The 22,411-nt window shown below is 51.3% G+C and overlaps 7 protein-coding genes and 1 non-coding gene across 8 annotated transcripts; 2 read left to right on the top strand and 6 right to left on the bottom strand.

Annotated features, from left to right (window-relative positions):
• Positions 1-1,236: 1,236 nt before the first annotated feature.
• QC764_001640 (uncharacterized protein) lies at positions 1,237-2,094 on the bottom strand (the record flags this gene model as incomplete). The annotated part of the gene is made up of 1 exon (XM_062939988.1): positions 1,237-2,094. One exon carries the CDS (start codon positions 2,092-2,094, stop codon positions 1,237-1,239), a length of 858 nt encoding a protein of 285 aa, XP_062800827.1.
• A 2,031-nt stretch (positions 2,095-4,125) lies between these two features.
• QC764_406095 (uncharacterized protein) lies at positions 4,126-4,482 on the bottom strand (the record flags this gene model as incomplete). Its single annotated transcript, XM_062946898.1, has 1 exon — positions 4,126-4,482. One exon carries the CDS (start codon positions 4,480-4,482, stop codon positions 4,126-4,128), a length of 357 nt encoding a protein of 118 aa, XP_062800826.1.
• Positions 4,483-4,878: 396 nt separating this feature from the next.
• On the bottom strand, positions 4,879-4,960 carry QC764_0069930. Its single transcript has one exon. It is a non-coding gene; the product is annotated as a tRNA-Ser (tRNA).
• A 659-nt stretch (positions 4,961-5,619) lies between these two features.
• QC764_406100 (uncharacterized protein) lies at positions 5,620-6,429 on the top strand (the record flags this gene model as incomplete). The annotated part of the gene is made up of 1 exon (XM_062946899.1): positions 5,620-6,429. The coding sequence occupies one exon, from the start codon at positions 5,620-5,622 to the stop codon at positions 6,427-6,429; it is 810 nt and encodes a 269-aa protein (XP_062800825.1).
• Positions 6,430-9,209: 2,780 nt separating this feature from the next.
• On the bottom strand, positions 9,210-12,389 carry QC764_406105 (uncharacterized protein). The gene is made up of 2 exons (XM_062946900.1): positions 10,716-12,389; positions 9,210-10,624 (listed from the first exon to the last, which is right to left on the bottom strand). The coding sequence occupies exons 1-2, from the start codon at positions 11,852-11,854 to the stop codon at positions 9,367-9,369; spliced, it is 2,397 nt and encodes a 798-aa protein (XP_062800824.1). The 5' UTR covers positions 11,855-12,389; the 3' UTR covers positions 9,210-9,366.
• Positions 12,390-12,446: 57 nt separating this feature from the next.
• Positions 12,447-13,674, bottom strand: QC764_406110 (uncharacterized protein; the record flags this gene model as incomplete). The annotated part of the gene is made up of 2 exons (XM_062946901.1): positions 12,447-13,361; positions 13,465-13,674. The coding sequence occupies 2 exons, from the start codon at positions 13,672-13,674 to the stop codon at positions 12,447-12,449; spliced, it is 1,125 nt and encodes a 374-aa protein (XP_062800823.1).
• A 48-nt stretch (positions 13,675-13,722) lies between these two features.
• Positions 13,723-22,404, top strand: QC764_406130 (uncharacterized protein; the record flags this gene model as incomplete). The annotated part of the gene is made up of 5 exons (XM_062946903.1): positions 13,723-15,706; positions 15,740-15,969; positions 16,029-16,324; positions 17,312-18,960; positions 19,010-22,404. Exons 4-5 carry the CDS (start codon positions 18,687-18,689, stop codon positions 22,402-22,404), a joined length of 3,669 nt encoding a protein of 1,222 aa, XP_062800821.1. The 5' UTR covers positions 13,723-15,706; positions 15,740-15,969; positions 16,029-16,324; positions 17,312-18,686.
• Positions 13,831-15,376, bottom strand: AHA1 (Co-chaperone; the record flags this gene model as incomplete). The annotated part of the gene is made up of 3 exons (XM_062946902.1): positions 14,762-15,376; positions 14,568-14,650; positions 13,831-14,505 (listed from the first exon to the last, which is right to left on the bottom strand). The coding sequence occupies exons 1-3, from the start codon at positions 14,982-14,984 to the stop codon at positions 13,831-13,833; spliced, it is 981 nt and encodes a 326-aa protein (XP_062800822.1). The 5' UTR covers positions 14,985-15,376.
• Positions 22,405-22,411: the final 7 nt, after the last annotated feature.

Genomic DNA, 22,411 nt, shown 5'->3' with positions numbered 1-22,411 from the left:
AGTATTTAGGAATATAAAGTCTAAATATCTTTCCTTTGGTACCGCGCGCTAACGGCCGACCTTAATCTCTATTAATATCTTGTCACAGTTAAACCAACAGCAAGCTACGCCACATGTGGGACGCGGGGCGTCCAGCCAATCATTAAGGAAGTCAGGGGACGGCCAATCAGGCATGGACAAAAGTGCTATGGTGCCAAGGCCCACGAGCAGTCTGCAGGATGCAAGGTGCTAAGAGTGATCAGAGGTATAGCACGACGAGCATATTGCGGGATGCAATGTGCTAGGAGTGATCGAGGCCGTAGCAGGACGAGCATCTCAGGGTTCCAAGGTCTATATATACGGAGGAACTGGCTGGCGTAGATAGACAGTTCCGCAGTATGCAATACAAGTCACAATCGTTGGTATCAGACTGTTGTGATTGAGACAAGCCATTGTTGTACACTGTTTAGCTGTACCGAACCAGGATTGTTCAGAAGTGCCTTCAACTAGTATCCCTTTCAGAGGTTCTGGATAGGGGTTCGTCACATATCTCTATAAATACTAGTTTAATATTTTACTATAGCTGTTTAAATAAGCCGAGAAAGGTATTCTAGTTTACATGGACGAAGTTTTATATATATCTTTTATTGCGAAATATAGCTTTATAATAACCGTACTCTTTAAGATATTAGGGCTAATAAAGATGTAAAGTAGAGATAATATAAAGAGCGTTAGGATTGTAACTGAGATATACTACCGATGGTAAAGTAGTAGCTTTATATTTCTTAAAGAGATTATAACTTTAATCTCAAATATTAATTCTTATAAAATTCTCTAAAAAAAATTTAAGTAGAGGAGTTTAGATCTTTATAAAGGGTAGAATTCTTTATATAATAAGCGAGGTAGTATATTGTAAGTAATTAGGCTACTTTGTAAGTATATAAAATATAAAAAATAAAAGGACGAGAGACATAATACGTAATGGAATATTTTTTTGTATATATATTTATATTAGTTTAACTAGAAGAGGAAAAAAATCCGAAACTTAATAGGCCTATTGTGATTTAGTTATAATCCGTGTTTATAACTCGACTTTATATTCGGGAAACTATTTTCCGACTCTTTGCGGGCTAAAGAAATATATCAGCTCTATTTATCAACGTCGAAAGCGTTATGTAACGTACTAAACAGTATTAAGTTGTAGTAAGTAAGTATATTGCTTAACTATTTAAATTGTATTTCGGCTATATATGCGTACTAGACGGCTGATATGGACTCCAGAAACCGTATGATATCGTCCAGCTCCTCTGGTTCCTTAAGCCAGTGTCCTTCCTGCTCTGCCCCTGAATACTCGCGCCATTTAACCCTTAGGCCAATTTTGCCCAGAACAACAGCTGCCCGCCGCCCCAAACTAACATCCACATAAGCATCGTCCGTCCCATGGCCCAGGAACACTGGAACTGACAACAAGCTATGCTGGGAAGCATTCGGCTCCCGTAGCGTCCCCCGTGTCGCGCCAGCCATCTCCTCCACAAAAGCATCAGAGTCAACCTCTCCGGTGTCAGCAGCCCGGGTGGTGTCTTGCTGCGCCTGAGCCTCCCGGCCAAGGTGCCGCTCAAGCTCGTCAGCGAACGGGAGCCAAGTGCTCGCCCCGACAAATGCCCCCAGACGTCCGGCTGCGCCGTCGGCACCCGCACAGAGCAAAGACCACAGCCCGATAGCACCTCCCTGGCTGATTCCGCCCAGCACCACCTTGCCAGAGCCACCGCCCAGCCTGTCAACCTCTTGACCAAGCAGTCGGGTCAGGTAGCGCACCGAGTCCCTGATCCCAGCCATCTGCAAGTCTTGTCTCGCCGTGGGGTCCGTCAGGGAGTGCGCCTCAAACCACGCCGGCATGTCTTCCTCAAACGCCGTGCTCCACAACTCAGCCGACGACGGGAAGACCCAGCGCCAGGATCCGAGGTGTTCTTGCAGTGTCTTGCCGGTAGAGAGCTTGGACTGAAAGAGCTCCTCGACGAATTCTTCGCCAGTACTACCACGGCCGTGAAGGAGAATGATGGTGTGGGTGTGCGGAACGCGAGGCTCTACGACATGGATGGGTCCAAAGTCGGTCATGGCTGGCTTCTAAATGATGTAGTTTGACGGACGGCGAGTTTCATATAGCCGTGTTACGTGTGGAATGCAAAGTTGAGTTTAATTAGGTTAAGAAAAAGAAGGACTAGAAGTTTACTAAGGCGAGAAGATTAGAAAAGCTAGCGGCCCAGGGACGTAGCGGACTTTACTTTAGCACCCTAAGAATAGAAGGCGTGTAAGAATAAAGAGAGGTAATGTGAAAGATAGTAAACCGTAAAGTGTCACAGTTAACCCAACGGCAGGCCGCGCAGTATGTGGGGTGCAGGACGTCCCCAGCCAATCATTAGGGAAGTCAGGAGACAGCCAATTGGGGCTGGCCAGAGAGTGCTATGGCGCCAAGACCCACGAGCACTCTGCAGGATGCAAGATGCTCGGGGTGATCGAAGGCATAGCACGACGAGCACTCTGCAGGATGCAATGTGCTAGGAAGTGATCGAGGGCATAGCACGACGAGCACTTCAGAGTCTCAAGGTCTATATATACGGAGGAACTGGCTGGCGTAGATAGACAGTTCCGCAGTATGCAATACAAGTCACAATCGTTGGTATTCAGACTATTGTGATAGAGACAAGCCATTGTTGTACACTATTTAGCTGTACCGAACCAGGATTGTTCAGAAGTGCCTTCAACCAGTATCCCTTTCAGAGGTTCTGGATAGGGGTTCGTCACAAAACGTAATCCAGTCATTTGATTAAATCCTTACTAAAACGTATTCTTTACGATAGTATATAGATAATTATAATTTCGGCTTTAAAAATCGGAATAGTAAATGTCTAGATATATAAGAAGTTATATTTTATAAATATTCCGCTTAATAGCCTAAAAATAGAAAATCGATATACCGAAATACGTATATTTTTTACCGCCCGTTTTATTTTCCAATTTTGTTTTCTGTTGGCGCTTACATGCTTCAGGTTCATTGGAAGACTGAGGGGTGTAAATATAAAAGATAGGGAAAGGAATCTTCCTCAGTTTTTGGCAATATATCTTCCGAAATCTGCATCGGATTTCCCTGGAAATGACAGTCTGGATGTACTCCTCCATGTCCCGACGAGTCAAGTTTTGAAGTAGCAGTTGTGGCTTTTGATAGAATGACTCCTCAAAAGCCACCCAAGGACGGCTGGCAGCGCAAACCTTGATGGAATGCGAGGTGAAAGCCTCAATGGTGTCAGGGACATCATCTTTACCCCCCCGAACTCGTCCAAGCCATCAATGATAAGACAGATCCTCGAGGTTTTGCCCACTTCACGAACCACGAACCGTAAAGCCCAGCATTCTTCGCAGGTCATCGGCCTGAATCATTGGCATTGGTGCTCCGAATAGATAGGTCCCCTCCCATGTCGGAGGCGCGAGTTTAGGAATGATGTGTTTGTGCTGGTCCAGCAATTGGTAGAGCAGGGACCGAAACAGTCCTTCGGAAGATGCTTGCATCGCGGTTCCCGACGCCCAAAAATAAAACGAAGCAATGGCGACTGGCGCACCATTAGACCAGACCTGGAGGTGCTTCATGAGTTGGGGATGTTAAGAGGTGAATTTCATCAGTGTTGACTTCCCAGAGCCAGCCTTGCCTGTAATCCGGTACAGCAGGGAATCCTACTCGCACCATTCGACAAAATTGTCCCATGGATGAACTGCTTCACCGTTTTCGTCGAAAATCCACTCAAATGTGCGCTTGTGAGCTTCATAGATTTGAGACTGTCGTTGATTCTTGCTGTGTGTGCCAAGAAACGTAGACAAGAACTGCTGTTGAAGCTTGTGTTCTATCGCTGGGGGGATAACCATCTCTCTTTGACCTGTGGCGACACGATTGAGGGTAGAGCTATGCAGAGTTTTCCATCGGATAGAGTCTGTCGCGTAATTATTCAGTCCTCCTCTGTGGGCGAGATGCTGGAATAGCGCGTGGGCTGGAGCGCTTTGTTCTGGTCGTGGCACCTGAGTTGCGTCGTCAAGTCTTTGAAGAATGGCCTCCTGATGATCAAGTGACTGCATCGCAAAGTTTCTAGATCTGTCATCTCATTCCCAAAGGGACCTGACACTGAGAGACAAAGTAGGTACACACCTGATGGTTACAAGATCATCAAGAACAAGCTGCTGACGAAAACTTTCGATTTGTTTCTCCAAGTCCTCAAGTTTGGAGCGATTCCACCGCGCCCTAAATGCGATCATGATGGACTCTCTTTTCCCCCGATTCTCTGGCATTTCCGACAGCATCTTATGGAGATCCTTGGAGATACCGCGAAGATCGTTGACCTTGCCCAGTGCGGCCGGGCCTGAACGGTAAATCTCATGGGCCTGGTTAATGAATGATCCTACCGCTTGGCAGAACTGAAGGATATTGGCTGCGAGGCCGAGGCTCTCGAGGGTCTCCATGTCGATGAGGTTGTAGTTTGGTGTCAAGCATCACAACACAAGACGTTGGGTTGAGAGTATCAGGAATCAGAAATGGCACTGGTTCCGTGGCTGTGTTTCGAGCCCGTAAGGCAACAATCCAGTCACATGATGATGAGGGGTCACAGCAGCTAGCAGGTGCTTGCTTGCATGAGCAACCTTGCGTCTGTGATCATAACTCTAGTGGGACCTTTGTCTGAAGCTTGACAAGCATTGATTGGTATCTTTGGCTGAATTCAGGGGCTCAGGGGCTCAAAGGCTAGTGGGTCAGAGCTAAAGTGGAGGCAGTTTCCTGTGGAGATTGCCCGAGGACATCACAGAAATACTGCTCTTGTAAGCACCAAATTTAGCTCGGTTAAATATCCAAACCTGGTTTAAGGCGCGATGGCAGAGTGGTCTAATGCGTGAGACTCGAAATCTCATCTCTTCGGAGGCGTCGGTTCAAATCCGGCTCGCGTCGTATGCTTTTGCCAAATTCCCAATTGTCCACACAAGATTGTGTGTGATGATCAAATTGCTTTTTAATTTTTTAACTTTAAGTTGCACAAGTGAATTTCCTTCTTCGTTGCTGCCTCTGTGAGGGACAATTAGAAAGCTTTAGTAGCCCGATGGCTGTATACCTATGCGCCGCCTTTAATTTATTCAGTGAATCGACACCTATATTTGTGATTCCTGCTGTGACATCCTGAAATAACAACTCTAAGTCCAGTGACGGTGAAAGGGCTAGACCGGTCTAAGGTAAGTATATAGCTGTGATCATCTCCTCGATTTTCACTATAGCTTACTAACGCCACATTCGGAGCATCATATAAAGTGACAGCCTAGGACTGGATGTTAGCATCCCTGCAGATAGATATGCGTGTTCGGATGCTTTCGGTGGCCTGGTATAGGTTATCTGCCTTGCCTATGACCCGTACCACGCCGCTCAAAGAGAGAACTGCTCGTATCGCAATTTAGGTGCAATCTAAGTATAGCGGTACCTGACGGTCAGTCCCTTCTGAACAGCATGGTTCATCTGCACGTATTTAGACGCAAATTCCCAAATGTGAGCATGACCCACGGAACTCCAGACAAGGATCATATTCTCCAACAACAAGAGCAACAAATCGAGAGATCATGATGAATCGCGTCCAAGGCTTCAACATCGAGGACTTGGCTCCAGGAACACCGGCTTTCGAACTTTCTCGTGCACTGCCACAAAACGCTGCAAACCCAGTATCAGGCAACGTGACCCAACCCGCAATGGAATGTGCCGATCACGATGAGATGCGTGATCACGGGGAATGGCGCCCATACCTGCTTCAGAGACGAATGTTTCACGCCTTCATTGCTACATATTTGCTATTGGGTATCGGATTGGAAACAATTTTTGTCATCTCTGAGAGGCATCAAGGCCTGAAAATAGCGTCTGCTAATGGTACATTTCTCTACATATGGACCTATGGTCCCACACCCCTCCTGATACTTATCACTGGTGTCTGGTCTTATATCGACTTCCTCGCAAAATTTTTGTCTCCTTGGATCAGACTTCGCGGCACGAAAGCTGGGCTGGATGTCCAGGAGAGTCTTACATTAGACTATCTTCCCTCGCTCTGGATCCGCGCACCCTTTCAAGCGATGCGGAATCGGGATCGCCTTGTTGCCGGAACCACCGTTGTATCGTTATTCCTCAAGATCATGACCATCTTTTCGTCTTCGATGATCAGAGTCAAGAGCATGGAAGTCGCCACTGCTGTCGAGCTACGCACTTCCTTTCTCGATGACCCCTCACGTCTGGCAAACCCAAAGGTTCTGTCACTCTTCAACACTATCGGCATACGCAAATACAGGATGAACTATCCTCGTGGGATCGTGCAAGACTTTGTATATCAATTAGTTGAGCCCGATCCCGACTCAGTCTTGCGATGCATGCGCAAATCGAAGGCATGACTTCGAATTTAGAATGCCAGGCGGCAGATCTCAGTGGATTCCACCCAGATAGCATGATTCGCCAGTCCAATTTGAGCGGCGTCTTTGACTTAGGTTTGAGTTTCAGGGCCTCAAATTGCTACATAAAGATACCAAGTCAAGCCTTTTCATTCCGGGTACCTATGGAAGCAGCCTCGCCGCAAGAGAACTTGCCATATGTCCTTTCTAGAGTCAGGGTTGTCGCGTGGGTATTGGCTGGCCGATGCGAGTCTTATCCCAGCGATGATAATAAGAAAGCGGACCAGGCTACACATCAGGTATACGCTGATTATCTACGGTTGGTGTGGGTTGTTTTGGAAATCGATATCATTTACAGCTACTCTCCTGAAAGCAACGACACGACTATTGTTCTTCGAAAAAGCCAACAAATTGTCTGTCAACCCAGTTATGCTGTATTCGATCTTCAGGTGCACCGTGGCCGTGGTACGGGCAGCCAAGAAAACGCCTTTTTGTCAACACAGTCCCAGATGAGGAGGCTTGGTCGTCTTCATGCCTGGGATATATGTCGGGCTTTTCGCGACGTTCACCCGCAAATAATTGACGAAACCTCGCCATTTGAGCCTCCCTCCATCACAAGAGTTTCTGGGTTGTCCGGGTTTGATGACATTGATCTGGGCGTTGACGGAGTCAGTCTGATCAACCTAGGGCTCGGCCAAGAAGCATTTCCAAAGTCTTCATGGATTTTTAACTACACCACACTAGCCTCTTATTTACAAGACTATTACCGCTTGCATACAACCTTTCTGATACACAGTACGCTTATAGAGTCGACTCAAACCCCCTCGGCCGCCATAACTTATGTCAAAGTTGATCGCATCATCGTTCAGCGTCTATCGTCCCAAATCATCGCTGGATTGTGCTTTGCCTCGGCGATCACTGGAGTCGAAGCTTTTAGCACAACTACCTGCACGCTCTACTTCAAAGCCTTGCCATACATACCAGCCTTTTACCTTACAGTGGTACTTGCGTATCCCGGCTTATCTTGTGGCTCTCAGTTTCATAGTGATCCTCGAGTTGCTGCTTCAGATCTCAACACGCAATCAAGGCATCGGTCCAGCAATTCAAGCTCAAGAATATCTCAACTACCTTTGGACAATATTACCGGTCTTTGCCACAAGCCTATTGAATATCTTTTTCGCTTCGTTGGACTTGGACATACGCACCCTCACACCTTACTATGGTATGCTCGAGAGACCCGCGTCGAAACGGTCATCTACGAATTTAAATCTCCGTGGGCTTCTAGGAATTCACACCTTGATAAAGGAACTGAAAATACGAAACTCAGCTTCGGCCGCATCAACCATAGCCGCGTTGCTGGCGAGCCTGCTAGCCTTGGCATCACTTACGCTATTCTTCGAAGCTGAAAAACCGATGGTTTTGAAGAAACAACTTCGATTGGTCGGTTCCTTTTCATCTGCCATCTATCGCGATACAGACTATGGCAACTGGCACTCTGAGAAGTCATGGATCGGTTACGATGAGCTTGGAATTGTTATGACTTTGATGCTGCAAAGCAATCTATCATCACCACACTTGTCATACAATGAGCTAGTCTACCCAACCCTGGCCTTGGAGGGGCTGAACGCGGACGAGAAGCAACTAAACCAGTCTGAGTTGGAGATTGCGGCGGTGATACCTGTTTTGTCGGTTGTTTTCGAATGCCATTTGTATCGCCAAAACGAAATCGCAATCGATGTTCTGGTTGCAGACACTATCGGAGACATAGTCATCCATCACAGGATCGCTTCATCTGAGCTGTTCCCTCGTAACGACACTATCAGAGTCAATGTCACCGGGGAATATTGTTCGAATAACAACATCACGCCGCCTGAGCTTACAGCGACAGCTCTCTTTACCATAGGCGATGCAGACACATCCGTCAACGTGTTTGCTGGCGCCGTCGGGCCAGCTGAGACATCGAATATACAGGTTCGCGTGTGCAGCAACTTCTTCTATGTTTGGGGCACCCACACCAGGCCTACTACTGGCGGCTCCCTTTGAATGAGCGTCTCAGCCCTACGCTGCAATAACTCGATAGATGTTGTCGAAGCTGAAAACCACCTTTCTTGGCATTGAACTTGCCATTCATCCTGATCTTCCCCCGCGAATAAGAGAAGAGTCCAGAAGAATGATGATACCTCCACTACAAGCGTCCAGCCCTAAATTCCCGCCAGAGGTATACCTCAAGTACATGTCTTTGCCAGCAGCGCAGCCTGGACTATGCTTTGATCAGTTCTTTAACTATTTACGTCTATCTCAACCCACACTACCCATCTCGGTATTTTCTGATGCGTCACAAACATCAGAGGTAATAGGCGCTATCAGACGCCAACATATTATGTTCATGTCACAATCCATCAACATCAAAGCTCGTATCTCACGGGACGGGTCTGGAGAGCGAGCGCAGCATGACCGAGGCATCTTCTACGCCATGGGTTTGGGAAAACTGAACTTTACCACTTATGAGGCAACTGTCAAGATCACCTCCTCTCGGCCGCCAACAAGTATCGCTAATGTACTCGCGTTACTCGTGGACAATATCTTTCATCTTTCCGAACTAGAGTCGAGAAAAGTCCCTGAATCACCCGATGACCAGAATGAGAGTAAGATACAGGCCACGAATCATGATAGTCTGTACAGGTTAAGCACGGGCAGTTTCAAGTGTCCAGACGGAAAGTTTCCTGGTAGCGATAGCGAAGATGGTGATGAGGGACGGTTCACAATATGGGTTGTGGATGGGGCAGATATAAAAGCGGCATGACGCTGCCTAACCCTTTGTGGTTGAGCTCTACCTAGGTCGGCACCTAGGCATGCAGTCACTAGGTACTATGTAGGTAGTTGATAATCCCCCCAAGAGAATCTGGAAACCGAAATACCTCATCTATTTTGGGCGTCTTGCTAAAGAACGGGAATGACCTGTTCCCATATTCCCGACTTCAAAACCTGGCTATTGTCAGGAGCCGACCAAAACAATGCCGCAACTAAGAGAGCCCTCCAGACAAGAAGATCATCCAATACTTCCTCGAACGTTCTTGTCTCGCTCTCACCGAATTGGATGTCTCTGTCTGGAGGTTGGTAGTTGAGACCTTCCCCATCAGTCTCTACTTCCGGCCCATCATCATGCTGTGCCTGGGAACCCTGAGCAGTCGTCGAACCACCACGACCAAGACGGGTTCCCGGGACCGTGCCCTTCCTAGGCCCATGGTTGCGGTGACATTTATCCAGAAAGTTTTTCAAGGCTTTGACGACCGAGTTATCCCAGCCCCACGGGTGTATCTTTTCCATGGTTCGATTTACACCTGGGAACAGATGGTGGCTGTTGGGGTCACTTGTCGCTTCGAGCAACCTGTCAAGATTTTCCAAAGTGTTAAGGTGCTTTGCAGTAGGCGGCGGGTACGGTGACGAGTCCACAATGTCATGATTCCACTGTCGGTGTGGGTGTGATCCAACAACCACTCCCTCCTCTTCACCATGTTGAACCTGGGTTTCCACGTCCAGTAAAATTGCAGTAACAACAAGCAGCCGCAAAGTTCGTGCTATCGGGAGGTACTCGCCACAAACCTCAAGAAGCCAATAATCGAGCATCTTAATTTGCAGATAGATCAGAGCACGTAAGTACTGACGCTCGAGCGCGGACATGGCGTCAAGCCTTGCCTGAAACTTGTCCAACCCAAACACAAGGTCCTGGCAGACATCAAGAAGTGGAGTTCTAACCACTACGTGAGTGACAGGTCGGTCGCCTTGGGGTTCTTTTGATTTGTTTCCTAAATGTAAGCGAACATCTGACATGAGATTCATGGCTTGAATTTCGGTGAAGTGAAAGTTGAATTCGTCGCTCCATCGGAGCTGATCAATATCTTCTCCGTCAATGAATTTGTAAATACCAGCAATCATTTTTGCTGTGACATCCGTAGGGAGAACTGAGGTGTCCATAACAAGACGAATTCTCAACCTTGAAGATTCAGAGCCCCGCATGCTGACGGTGACCTCTTCTGGAAAGGCAACAAGGCTTGATCTGGAGCTCTGGGAGACCGAACTGTCCATTCTGATCCCGCCTGAATGACACCAGAAATTGTGGTGAAGTGCAAGGAGCGAAAGGAGGTTGGGGTTGCGTCTTGACAGCTTCCCAGGGAAGATTGATGGAATACCGTTCAACCTATTAAAGATTTAGCACAGTCGTTATAAGTATAACTAGACCCTTTTCATCATGAGGTACCTAGTTTATGGGACAAGTTGGATTGCCATACTCGATATCAGCCCCCAGTAACCATTGCAGTTCTCCGTAGCCATCAGCAAATCTGCGGCATAACTCCTGCCAATAAATGTCGTGCATCGATTGGGTGATACCGATAGGTAGCCATTTTCTCAGTGTTATGGTATTTAGCAATTGACACCCTCGAGAACGATGGTTCCACTGAGGCCAGCAATACACCTCGCCCCGGGCGTGCAGTATAGCTACTATGGCTTTGGTGCTTTGGCGATAATCATGCCAGATAGGACGGCTTGCGAAAGGCTCATTCGTCTTTTTATCGTGCTCCTTCAAAGGTAGGCGAGAAAGCTGCCCGTGCTGAGAAAACACGCCCACGATCCCCATGACGGGGTGTTGGCGAAAGTCGAGCTGAAAACTGTCTCCAATGATAACCGGATAGTGCGATGATTCGGACCCAGTGAATATCATTGAGTGGGCTCCGGATGCTGCTGCTGCTGCAATGAGAAAGCCAATCTCGGCATATGCTGGCGCAGCCACGAGATCGGCTGGGAGGTAGTCCGCCATAGTCGTCTCGACAAGTGCCGTTCCGAATGTGATTCTATGGAGCTTGACGTGGCTCAGGAACCGTAGCCAGGTCGCGCTACACTGACCGGGTTTCTCGGTACCGAAGAATTTGTTGTACTCCTCACCAACCCGTTCAAGTCTTCTCAAGCACATCGTTCCATAAAGGGCCCGGGCGCCTTCTGTGCTGGAAAGCACTTTGTCTTGGGATTCGCGAGATTCCCGAAAGATATGCCACTCCCTCCGCCCTCCCATTGTTTGCAAAAAATCATCAGCGCGAAGGACGGGTGTCGAAGCAATGGACAAGCTGTTTAAGTCCCTCCAACTCCATTCTGTTTTGGTCTTCAGAGCCCAGGGACCAATCGCTCGACGATTGGATTTTCGACGTCCCGGTCCAGAAGACAGGACTGCTTGATAGATAGTAATGGCAGCGAAAAGCGCGGCGAAAAGACCGATGGGTGCAGTGAAGAAGAAGGTGAGAGGGTCCCAGTTGAATTCTTCCGCTGTGTTGGCCGTCTGTTTATCAAGTGCAGCGAGGACAAGTCGCAACAGGCAGTCGGTTGAGTTTGCGTCTTCGGGACAAGTTGCACTGTCGACATTGACTTTGTCGGTCATGATGTATCCATGCCCTCTCGAGGGCCGTGTAGCGAAATGGGACGGATGGAGAGTTGGTGATGAGTGACAGGATCGAGAGGGCAGGTTTGGGCAGCCTCAGCATATCGCTTCCGATTGGCTGGATGCAACACCCTGGCACACTGAATAAGTAGGTAGGTAAGCAGACCAAACGCGTGCACAAATTCGGCTTACGGGTGGTAAAACATCCTAGAATTCACCTCAGGCAACTATGACCGGCAGAAAGTAAGGTAAGGAGAACCGGGAAGAGATAGCCTCGGCCCTGCTTTCTCTCAACCATAGGTCCAACCTCCCCCTTTCCTGTCCTTGATGATAACCCCTACCGCCCTCCAAATACGGGCCCCCATAAGCCCCCTAGCTGGCCACCTTGTAGAGATATACATCACCTGGCTTACGCTATGGTGGGTAGGATGTCCTTTTGGTTCCACGCACCTTCAACCACCCTATCCCCTACTCTCTCATAACAACCACCACAACCCTTCTGCCCCCATGATAAACCCCCTATATCCACTCCACAACCCCCGTATCCCCCCAAACCTTTCCCCCCTTCCCCGACTCCGGCACCTACTCGCCCCTAACGACCGCCGCCCTTCCTCTCCTCCCCATGATAAACCCCATACCCCCACTCCACCCCCCTCATATCCTCCCTAATCTTATACCTCCTCTCCAACCCCCTCCCCCGCCCAAGATCAACCTCCACAACCCTCATCTCCTCCGTCTCAACCCCCATAACGCCCCCCTGATTCCCAACCCCCGGCAACCCAACCTGACTCAAACCCCCAGCATTAACAAACACAACCGCAGCCGTATTCTCAAACGCCCTCGTAACCACCACCCCCCGTAAAAACTCCTCCTCCCCCCTCCTCGCCCTCTCCCTTTCCCCTTCATCCCCCTCCCCAAAATCCTCCGTCACCAACCAAAAACTAGGTATAACAACCAGTTCCACCCCATCCCCAATCAACTCCCTAAACCCCTCCGGAAAAACCATATCCCAACAAATCAACATCCCTCCCCTCACCGGGGTTCCGTCAGGGAACATTAACCCAGGGATATCAAACCCCCTGTGACAACCCCCCTCCTTCCCCCAGGCAGTCAAATGCTCCCGTTCGGGGTGCCACAGATTCCGCTTTTGATACCGTCCCACTACCTCCCCTGTCAACCCCGAGATGAAGTAAGCCATGTTCCTCACCTCCACCCGACGTTCTTCATCTTTGCCGGTGCTAGAAGTAGCAGTGACCTCCTCAGCCGAAAGCGAAGGGTGGACCTCGCAGATGGTTCCAGGAACGATATCAATTTTGAGTTCCTTCGCCAATGATTGGTACTGAGAGAGGTAAGAGCAAGACTCGACGCAGGAGGAGAGAAAGTCTGGGTGGGAGGGGCACCAAGAGGTGAGGTGATACTCGGGCAGAACAGCCAGCTGGGCCCCTTGGGAGGCTGCCTTGCGGATGTACGAGGCCGAGAGGGAAAAGTTCTCCGAGGGGGACACATCCTATCAGGGGGTTGGTTAGTTTAGCCAACAAAGCTGAGCTGAATGGTTTGGGACGAATAGATCGGAATGATGACATCACCGGCTCAGAGAGGCTCATTCATACCTTTGGCTGGAACTGGATGAGGGCGATTTTGTAAATAGGTGCCATTTTAAACGATGGGTTTCTAATTGCGTGCTGCTGTAGAAAAGGTTGAGAGTCCTGGGTTGTTGAAGTAGTTCTTGGAGCATTGCAAATCGAGGTGTGTGTGAAAGCCGATGAGGCTCTGCGGTGATCATCACCCCGCGTCTGTGGAGACCAAAACTGTCGTGACATAAGACGCCTCACAATCTGCCTTACCACTGGCCCAAATCAGAAGTATTATGCATCATCATTTCTCATTGGCTCTAACTGTGTGCGCCGCGATCTGTTCAAAATCCTCATACCCATCCGCCCAACGCCGTTTTCCCCCTTCTGGTCCCGTCCAAGTCCTCAAAGAATGGTGCCAAAACCAAAAGTCCTCTTGATGCTGCGGACGTAATACTCGAGCCAATTCTGCTTGGTGGGCTCCTCTTGGCCGATGGGCACGCCGGTCCACTCGACGCGCATGACCGTGACATGGTCAACGTCGTTCTGGTCAAACTCAATGCTGAGCTTAGAGTAATGGCCAGCGGGCCACTGGTCCAGACGCCAGCTCTGGACAATCTTCTTGGGCTCCTCCAACTCCAGGTACTCGCCAGACACGTTGCCACCAAACAACTCAAACCTGCCGCCCTTCTTGGCGCCCTCAAAAACCTTGGGAGGGGCGCGGGTGAATGCAGCTATCCGCTGGGGATCGGTGAAGGTCTTGTAAAGCTCCTCAGCTGTGGTACGGAACTCCTCGTTATCGGTCACGGTCGTGGTGTTTACGACGCTTCCGGCATTGGACTGGGTGGTTGTGGTAGTAGCCTTGGTGGCTTGGGCGCCGGTCGGGGGGTGGTACTTGGGGGTCGTGAAGCCGCTGGATGGGTTCGACCCAGCAGGGTGCTGTAAGTCCTTGCCGTGCTCAGCGATGAGGGCGGGAGCCAGCTTGACGAATTCGCTGCGAAGCTGAGGGACGATCTTGGACTTGACCAGATCTCTGACAGCCTGCTTCTCCTTGGACTCGGAGTGGACGTCGATGTCAAACTACAAGGGCGACACTTAGTCGACTGTTACAACACGTTGTGGCCGGGAAGAGTGCAACCTACCACAAATTCATCCTCATCAAGCTCGTGCGACACCTCGGGCACCGTGATGGTCCCCGAAACCTCGTCGCCATCGGCAGTGGAGCCTGCAGGACAGAGTTTTAGCCTACGAACACGACATGGGCAGGAGTCACAGGACGGAATGATTGGCAATGGGTTCTCAGGAAAAAGTGATATTATTCTATGGAAATACGTACCTGTGAACTCCAACGTTAACTTGACATCAAAAATGGTGATAACCTTGCCCTTGCGCTGCGCAACATCGCAGTCGCCGTCCATGCTGACGACCTTGCTAATCTTGGCCGATACATCGCCCTCCTTGGCCTCGATCTTGGTCAGGTTGTCATCAAACCATTTCTTGGACCACACCGACACGTCCTTGTTGACCCAGTGCCAGTTGTTGGGGTTGTGGAGGACCATTTTCGCGGTAAATTAAAAAAAAAAAGTATGGAATGGAAGTATGGAATGGAACGGGAACTAAAAAAAAAAAGAATCAGATCTGTGTTCTCCAGTCAGCAATTGGCTCGGTACGAGAGAAGAATCGCGCAAAGGAAGAAGAGAGAGGTGGTGCTAGGTCAGAGATGGTCCTGGTAGACCGCAGCTTCGTCATCAAGGGAAGGGAGTACAAGTCGCCCTATGACTGGTGCCAGCTGAACAATCATCATGCAAGCAAGCGATTGGGAGGTTGGTCGAGGGAAGAAGGGCGCGTCCTACCTTTGAAAGGTCGTGATGGTCTTCAGAAGTTGTTTGTTGATGTTTGAAGAGAAGGGGAAGGCTTTAAGAAGTGGGCGAGCGCCCATTGAAGAAAATGGGGAAGGGTCAGAAAGAGCAATTTGGAAAGCTCTAGAAAACTTAACAGGCTCCAGTTGGGCGGGGAGCAGAGGCAGAACACTGACCGCCTTTAGTGGGGTAGCTCTCAGTATGGGGCTGGAGCTCGGTTTCTGCCGCCTGATCGAGATCTGACATGCCGCATCAAACACCACCAAAATCAGATCGACAGGGACAACCAGGAGCTTGATCTTTTTGCTATTGATGAATCAGATTTACAATGACCAATTGATCCTGCTGAACAGCCTTGCAGCCTTCCTTCTTGGACATCAAAATATGTGTCACTTGGCAACTCGATATTCCAGCTAGCCATGGGCAATTATTCAGGTACACAAGGGCCATGGCTGATGATCACACTGGACGCGATTCACAAACACAGCACAGCAGCTCAACGCGTCCGCGTAACCTCCGCCCGGTATCACGGATTTCCTGCCATGTTTTGATGTTGATAGCCATGGCCAAATTGGTTTGCCAGAGAGAACATTTCGACCCTCATGACACAGCAGCTGTTGACACCCGACCGGAGCTTTCGACCGGCACACATGCTCAACTCATGGTGGTTGGGAATCAGAAGTTTGTGTGTTACTAGACATTACACACAGGGCAGCGAGTCTTCGGCACCAACCGGATGGGGAGGTGACCTTGAAGCACATATCTGGTCTTCCCGAGACCGCACACACACCGAGTGATCATCCGTAACCACCGCTATCATCACCATTGCATTCCGTATGTATCATTGAGGCACCGGCAGGTTTGCAGACACGGGAAGTCTTGACCCGAATGCCCCGCGATGGCGCGAACCCGGCGCACCAAACTCGGACTTGAACACAGTCCGGATCTCTGTCTTCCCGGGCTAGGGTGCCGCATACTAACATCATCAACTTTCTCATGACGCCCTTCAACCTCGAATCCACATGGAAAACATTTCACCAGTGAGAAACCACTGCTATTTATAGGGACCCGATCACATCCTGTTCCCAACGATCGGGCCCGATGTGGGGAAGCTACGGTTGCCCAGCTTGTTCGGTGTTGACCTCACAGGTCTCATTGGGCCATCACATCACCAACAATCCGAGCCCATGCAGAGCCGCAGGAAGGGGGGCAAACACCACTGACATACAGGTCACGGCAGGAATTTCTGCTTGGGGGTGTCACTTGTTGTGCTGGATGCCATGCGGTTCTATCGTCAAATCATGTGGTTATATCTTGAAAGCTCGGCATCAAACCTTCAACTCACCTCACGACAGTGTGGGGGTAGAAGCGGTCACCCCACATTCAACACAGCTGATCCGCCCACCCTCATCTCACCAACAGCTTCCATCTTAGCTAGTTGTCTACGATTGCTGAGAGGGAGGACGTCAACAGGACTGGCCCACGGCACCATGGAGAGGTTATCAATCCTATTCAAAACATCTGAGATTCCAATTCTAAACACTCTGCTTTGCTCGATCCCAAGGGGAACAACGAAGGCTGCGTTTCCGTCCCAGCTGGAGAGAACGCAGCTGCAGCCAGGAAAGCAATCAAGACCTCATGTTGGGGTCTTCCGGGCTTGAGTTGGGTGCCTGGAGGCGGAACAAATCCCTTACGACAGCAGAGACAGAGACAAGGTGAATTGTCCAGAGTGGTGTGGTGATTGATGCTTGCAATGTGGACTGTTCATGGTGTTGTAACAATTATTATCAAGGTGTGAGTATAGGAGGCCCGAGCACTCGGACCCCAAGAGTCTGGGTCATCGGTACGGATAAAAAGCGGTGGAAAAGACAACGAGATCAAAACATACAGAAAAGTCACACAGCCTCAAGACGATATTTTGTCCAGAACTCATGAAGCCCAAGCCGGGAGACGGACACCATTCCAAGAATGGACTAACGCGTACTGCTGATGGAAGCATGTGCCATCCGCTAATGCGTCGACAGCAGCAGCCGAATCATATGGCGGAGAATCAGCAAGGGGGTTAAGCGCCGGCAGCACGCATCACCGACCATTTCACAGCGTCGAGCGAATCATCGCGGGGAATCTGAATTTTGCCCACAACCAAAGGCAACCAAGAATAGATTACCGGCAGACTACGACAGACGTGCCCAATCACCGTCGCACCTGTCTCGCAGTCAACAGACCCCTCCTTTCGCTCTTCTCGCTCTCGGCCATCCCATCGCCACTATGGTCCAGTTCACGCCTGTTAATCCGGAAGCCAAGAGATCAAAGATGGCACAGGTTAATGCCAGGCCGTAACTTGACCCGTTCCTGATAGTAGCAAATCGACGGTTCTCTGTAACCCCCCCGCTACCGCAGGAACCATCACCAGTTTTGAGGAGAGGGAGCAGAGCAGACACCTGTAGGTGAAGCCGTGCGAGGATCCAGGAGGTGCCTCCTGCATGTCTGGTCTGTGTCTTGCAGGTCCAGGCACAGGGCAATCCGGGTTTGAACCCCGTCGAGGAACCCCCTCCCTCTCTGCCATCCTGCCTGGGAAACAAGCAGATCGAGAGCAGTTGCAAAGGACTGCTGCAGAATACAGACGGGACATGATATTGTCCCAGCGGGTGCCTGCCTGAATGCTTACGTTTAGCACGCTCCAGGGTCACCAGCTGGCTGTACGCAATATATTGCAATTCTCGGAGTGAAGCCCCTCTGGAGAAGGCCCGTCTGGGAGAAGAGTTAAAGCGGGTGGCCGGCTCCCGCTCTTCTTCCATGCAGGAGGTTTGACTGTTAATATACGTACCGTAGTACCACTCCGGGGCTAGCACCGTGGTCCATAACAGCAGCAGCAGAAGTGGGAACACCACCAGCGGGCAGCATGCAGGGGTCTTGATAGGTTGGGCATGTTGGGGCATAGTCTGGTCTTGAGGAATCCCTCTTTTATCTCCTGCAACGCTCCCAACCCGCGCCGCGGAACCACACCACGTTCCATTTGCTGCTTGTTCAGCGCAGTTGCACCGTCCCTTCTTTCAGCCGCGCATTTTCTGATCACGACAACCTCAACTGCGACTGTGGGAATTCGAGGGCGGGCGTGAAGCATCACGATACAGATAACTCTCAGCAACACCTATTTGAGCTCTGACCATGATCGTGTAATCAACAGCCCCGCGAATCGACAAACGACCCACTTGTGTATGGCGAGGTGGCCAGCACCACAAAACCGCTGCGTGGTGTTGGGCTGTGAGTGTCTAGGAAAGATCACACTGGGTGTCTGCTGGAGATAGGGGCCCTCAAGAGACCCGAGGGACTGACTATTCGTGGCTCACATTGGGGTCCGTCTGAGGTTCAGTCCTCACGAGAGATCAGGACGACATCGAGATGCAACCTATGATGAGCTCTTCACGGGATCCGACCGCGCGCCTTCGTGCTGGACTGAATCCGCTCCTCACAGCATCGTTGGGTGTATACCACCCTCAGCACAACAACGGCACACCTCATTCGGCGCTGTCAGTCAGCTCTCATGGCGCCTTTTCATCCAACCAAACTCCATTGAGCGCCATCCAGCCATACAATCCGCAGCAATGGATCACTTCACCGACTGCGGGACCTGGCCAGGAACCGATGCAGACGGCTGCCATCCAGGAGCCTCAAGGTGAGTGTTTTGGGACGGTATTCTGAATACAAGACTGATGAGCTGGTAGGATCACCGCTGCCACCGCCGCCATATTCACCCCCCCGCAGTGCCAGACCGATGAGCATGAACTTCGATCAGGGTCCAGCTGCCAATATCTCAGTTGCTCGAGCACCACATCCCCCTTTGCAGAGAGCGGCTACCGAATCTCCAGTGGCCAACACATCGTTTCCGCCTCCGCCTGGAACGAGGGGCCCTTCCCGAGAAAGACGATTCGGCCTCCCCTCGCTGACAAGACGTCGTGAGCCCGAGCCAGCCATAGCACCACTTGATCCGAGTCCGCAACAATCATCCCGCTCGCTCAGCGGGCTGTTGTCTCGTCCGGCTGGTGGTCACCCAGGGCCTTTGACGCTGCAGATACCCTACCAAGTGCCACAACGAACAGATTCCGACTCCTCCCAGAACATGGCCCCGGGCGCTCGACGAGCTGTCTCGACACCCGCGGTGGCTACTCCCACATCAGCTAGATCACGCTCTTCGTCTCAGCATCGATGGGACCCATCGATGCCAGTCCCCCCACCACCACCTGGGCCACCACCCTCGTCAAGCAGATCTCAGAGCATGCAGCGGCTACAATCTGGAAGTGACCCTATTGTCTCACCGCCAACCCGCCGACCACCACCAACCGGAGTGGCTGCTCTGGGTCCTGTGCCCTTGACGCCAGCCAACTGGAGAGAGGGCGACAACCTCCCTGGGCCACCAGGGCAACATCAGCAGCAGCAACAACAACATGCTGACTCACCAGCCACGGTCGGCGTTCAGCTTTCAGAGACGTCCAGTGTTGCAAGCTCAGGAGCTGGAGCGCAGACCGAATCTGCTACATCTTCGGCGCCCAGTTCCGCAGGTGGGCTTGTCCGAAGGAGTCCTGTGGTCAGGGGAGACAAGACGCTGCTGGAGCGGCGGAGCGAAAGCCGGACCAGGCTAGCTACACGAGGGTCTATGGACACAACACACTCGCCTCATGGCCTGTCTGATATTGTGATTCCTGGTTCGTCCTCCGGTGGGCTGCAACGGCGCCTAACAATCGGAAGAGGCACGCCAAGGACCGGAAGGACGAGCGAGACGCCAAAAACCGGTGAATCGATTGACACGCCAGAATCTAGGACCCCCCGAGCTTCCGGTTCTCAAGGTGTGTCTGGCCAGGTGACACCAACAAGACTCTCGCCCAGTTCCCAAAAACATCCTGAAAGACATGCGGTTCCAAGGGCGTTGCCAACCCCGCCCACTGGCAGCAGGTCGTCCTCGACACACCGGGGCATGGGGCCGGACATGCCGATGTCGGCTCCTCTTTCGCCATCACACAATTTTCCCGTGTCCAAGCATATGGTGATCACGCAGAGCAGCGAGCAGTTTGCTCGTGGTACTGTTGACCGCTTTGCAGCCTTCGCCGACCGAGAAGCATCTGCCGCCAACGATGCCGAGCGAGTTAGATTGTTTGCCGAGTTCTTTGTCAACGAGTCAAGGATACGGAGGGAACGATACGGTGCTGCCATTGGGGCGATGGGTTCTGAGGTGCTGGACTTGACCCGTGATCTGTTTAGGCCGATGCCAGTCCGGAGAGAGTCGATCAATTCGGCCACCAGCGGGACCGTGGAGTTGACACCACAATCGTCAGAACCGAGATCGCATCGTGGGTCGATTGGATCTGCGTTTGAAGGAAACCATGGGGCTTCGTCATCAGCGGTTCAAACACCGACGTCTCTGAGTCAGCAGCAGCAGCAGCAGCAGTCACCATCACCCTCTGGGAACCAAAACTGGCCTTCAAACAACTACATGCCATCGTTGTCGCCGATTCTCAGCATGAGCGTCAGTGATGCTGTGGATGAGCAGGACTCGAGGGGACGGCCGGCTAGCAGGTGGTGGGAGGCCGACTCTACAGGTGCTCCGTCGTCCAGGATAGAGAGGTCAAAGCGGGAGTCAAAATATATGGGTGTGCCTAAAGAGGCTCGAGAAGCACTGCAATGGATCGATGAGCCGCAATTGTCGCCTGCTGGTTCAAGCAAGCGGGCCTCCCACGGGTACCCCCCTGAAAAGACAGGATGGCACGATACAGACCAATCCATGACACCGCAGGCTCTTTCTCGCAACTCGGTTGCTTCATCTTCGACAGCCCCCAACACACCAAACCCAGATCACCTCGACGTATCCCGTCTAGTGACCCTCCCACCTCCTTATCCCCGACATCACCCAGCAGTCAACAACAACCACCCCGAGTTGACCGAAATCCGCACCTCGATCCGCACCGTCAGTGACCTCACCGAGGTAACCGCCATCCAAGAAGCCTACAAGCAATCCTCTTCCCAAAAACGCCTCGCCCTCGACGAAGCGCTAAAAAAAGACCGCGTCACCCTGCGCCAAAACCTCCACCAAGACATTTCCTCGGGCGCGCTCTCCTACGCAGACGCAGCCCGCATCGAAGCCGACGCCACAGCCGCCGAGCACACCAAACTCAAAGACCTCGAAAAGTCTGACTTTGACGAATTCCAAACCGTCGTCGTAATGCCCGTGAACGAGATCCTTCAAAGCAGGATCAACACCGCCACCGAACTCTTTGACAACCTCCGCTCCCGCCTCTTCGACGAAACCCACAGATCCAACCCCAACCTCCCCCAGGAAGAAGGCGACGAGCAGCCTGAACTATTGGAGAAACTAACCCTCCTCAAATGGATCTTTGAAGCCCGCGAAACGTTACACCGGGCGTTGTACGACCTCCTCTCCTCCCGCAACGACCACTACCGCGACCTCGTCCTCGTCCCCTACAAACTCGCCCAGCAAGACGATAAAGTCGCCTCTGCCAAGGCCTTCTTCATCGAAGACGCGAATAAACGCCAGCTAGCCTTTGCAGAGGAAGTCCTCCATCGCACGCAAGAGTTCCGCGATGTAGTCGAGGAGACCGTCGTTAGGGGTGTGGAAGTGCAACTCAACGCCTTTTGGGACATTGCGCCCGACCTCAAGCGTCTCCTCGACAAGATCCCGACTGATATGGAAGGTTTCCACATCCAGATACCAGCGTTGGAGATGGCCGAGAACCCGAGCTACACCGAGCACCCTTTGCAGTATCTCTTCAGTTTGTTGCTGCATGCGGAGAAGAGCACGTATCAGTTTATCGAGAGTCAGACGAACTTGCTTTGCTTGCTGCATGAGGTTAAGGAGGCGGTGGTAGCTGCCAAGGGGAAGGTGATGGAGGCGGAGGGGAGGGATGGGGGGAGGGTGGAGGAGATGAGACGGGAGGAGGCGGGGAGGTTGACGGATGATTTGAAGGATAAGGTTAGGGTTGTGCAGGATCAGTGGAATAGTGCGCTGGGGGAGACGGTGGGCGGGGTGAAGGAACGGGTGGGGGGTTGGTTGTTGGAGACGGGGGGGTGGGATGAGAGTTTTGAGGAGGGAGGTGTCGGTGGTGTTTAGGGGGCTG

The sequence above is a fragment of the Podospora pseudoanserina genome, chromosome 4, assembly GCF_035222485.1.
Source record: "Podospora pseudoanserina strain CBS 124.78 chromosome 4, whole genome shotgun sequence".
Taxonomy (NCBI): domain Eukaryota; kingdom Fungi; phylum Ascomycota; class Sordariomycetes; order Sordariales; family Podosporaceae; genus Podospora; species Podospora pseudoanserina.
This window is presented reverse-complemented; position numbering and strand designations above follow the sequence as displayed.

Coding starts and splice junctions, on each gene's coding strand:
- QC764_406105 (XM_062946900.1), bottom strand. CDS start 11,854: ATGACCGACAAAGTCAATGTCGACAGTGCAACTTGTCCCGAAGACGCA. Junction 10,625..10,715: donor TTACTGGGGGCTGATATCGA/GTATGGCAATCC, acceptor AATCTTTAATAG/GTTGAACGGTATTCCATCAA.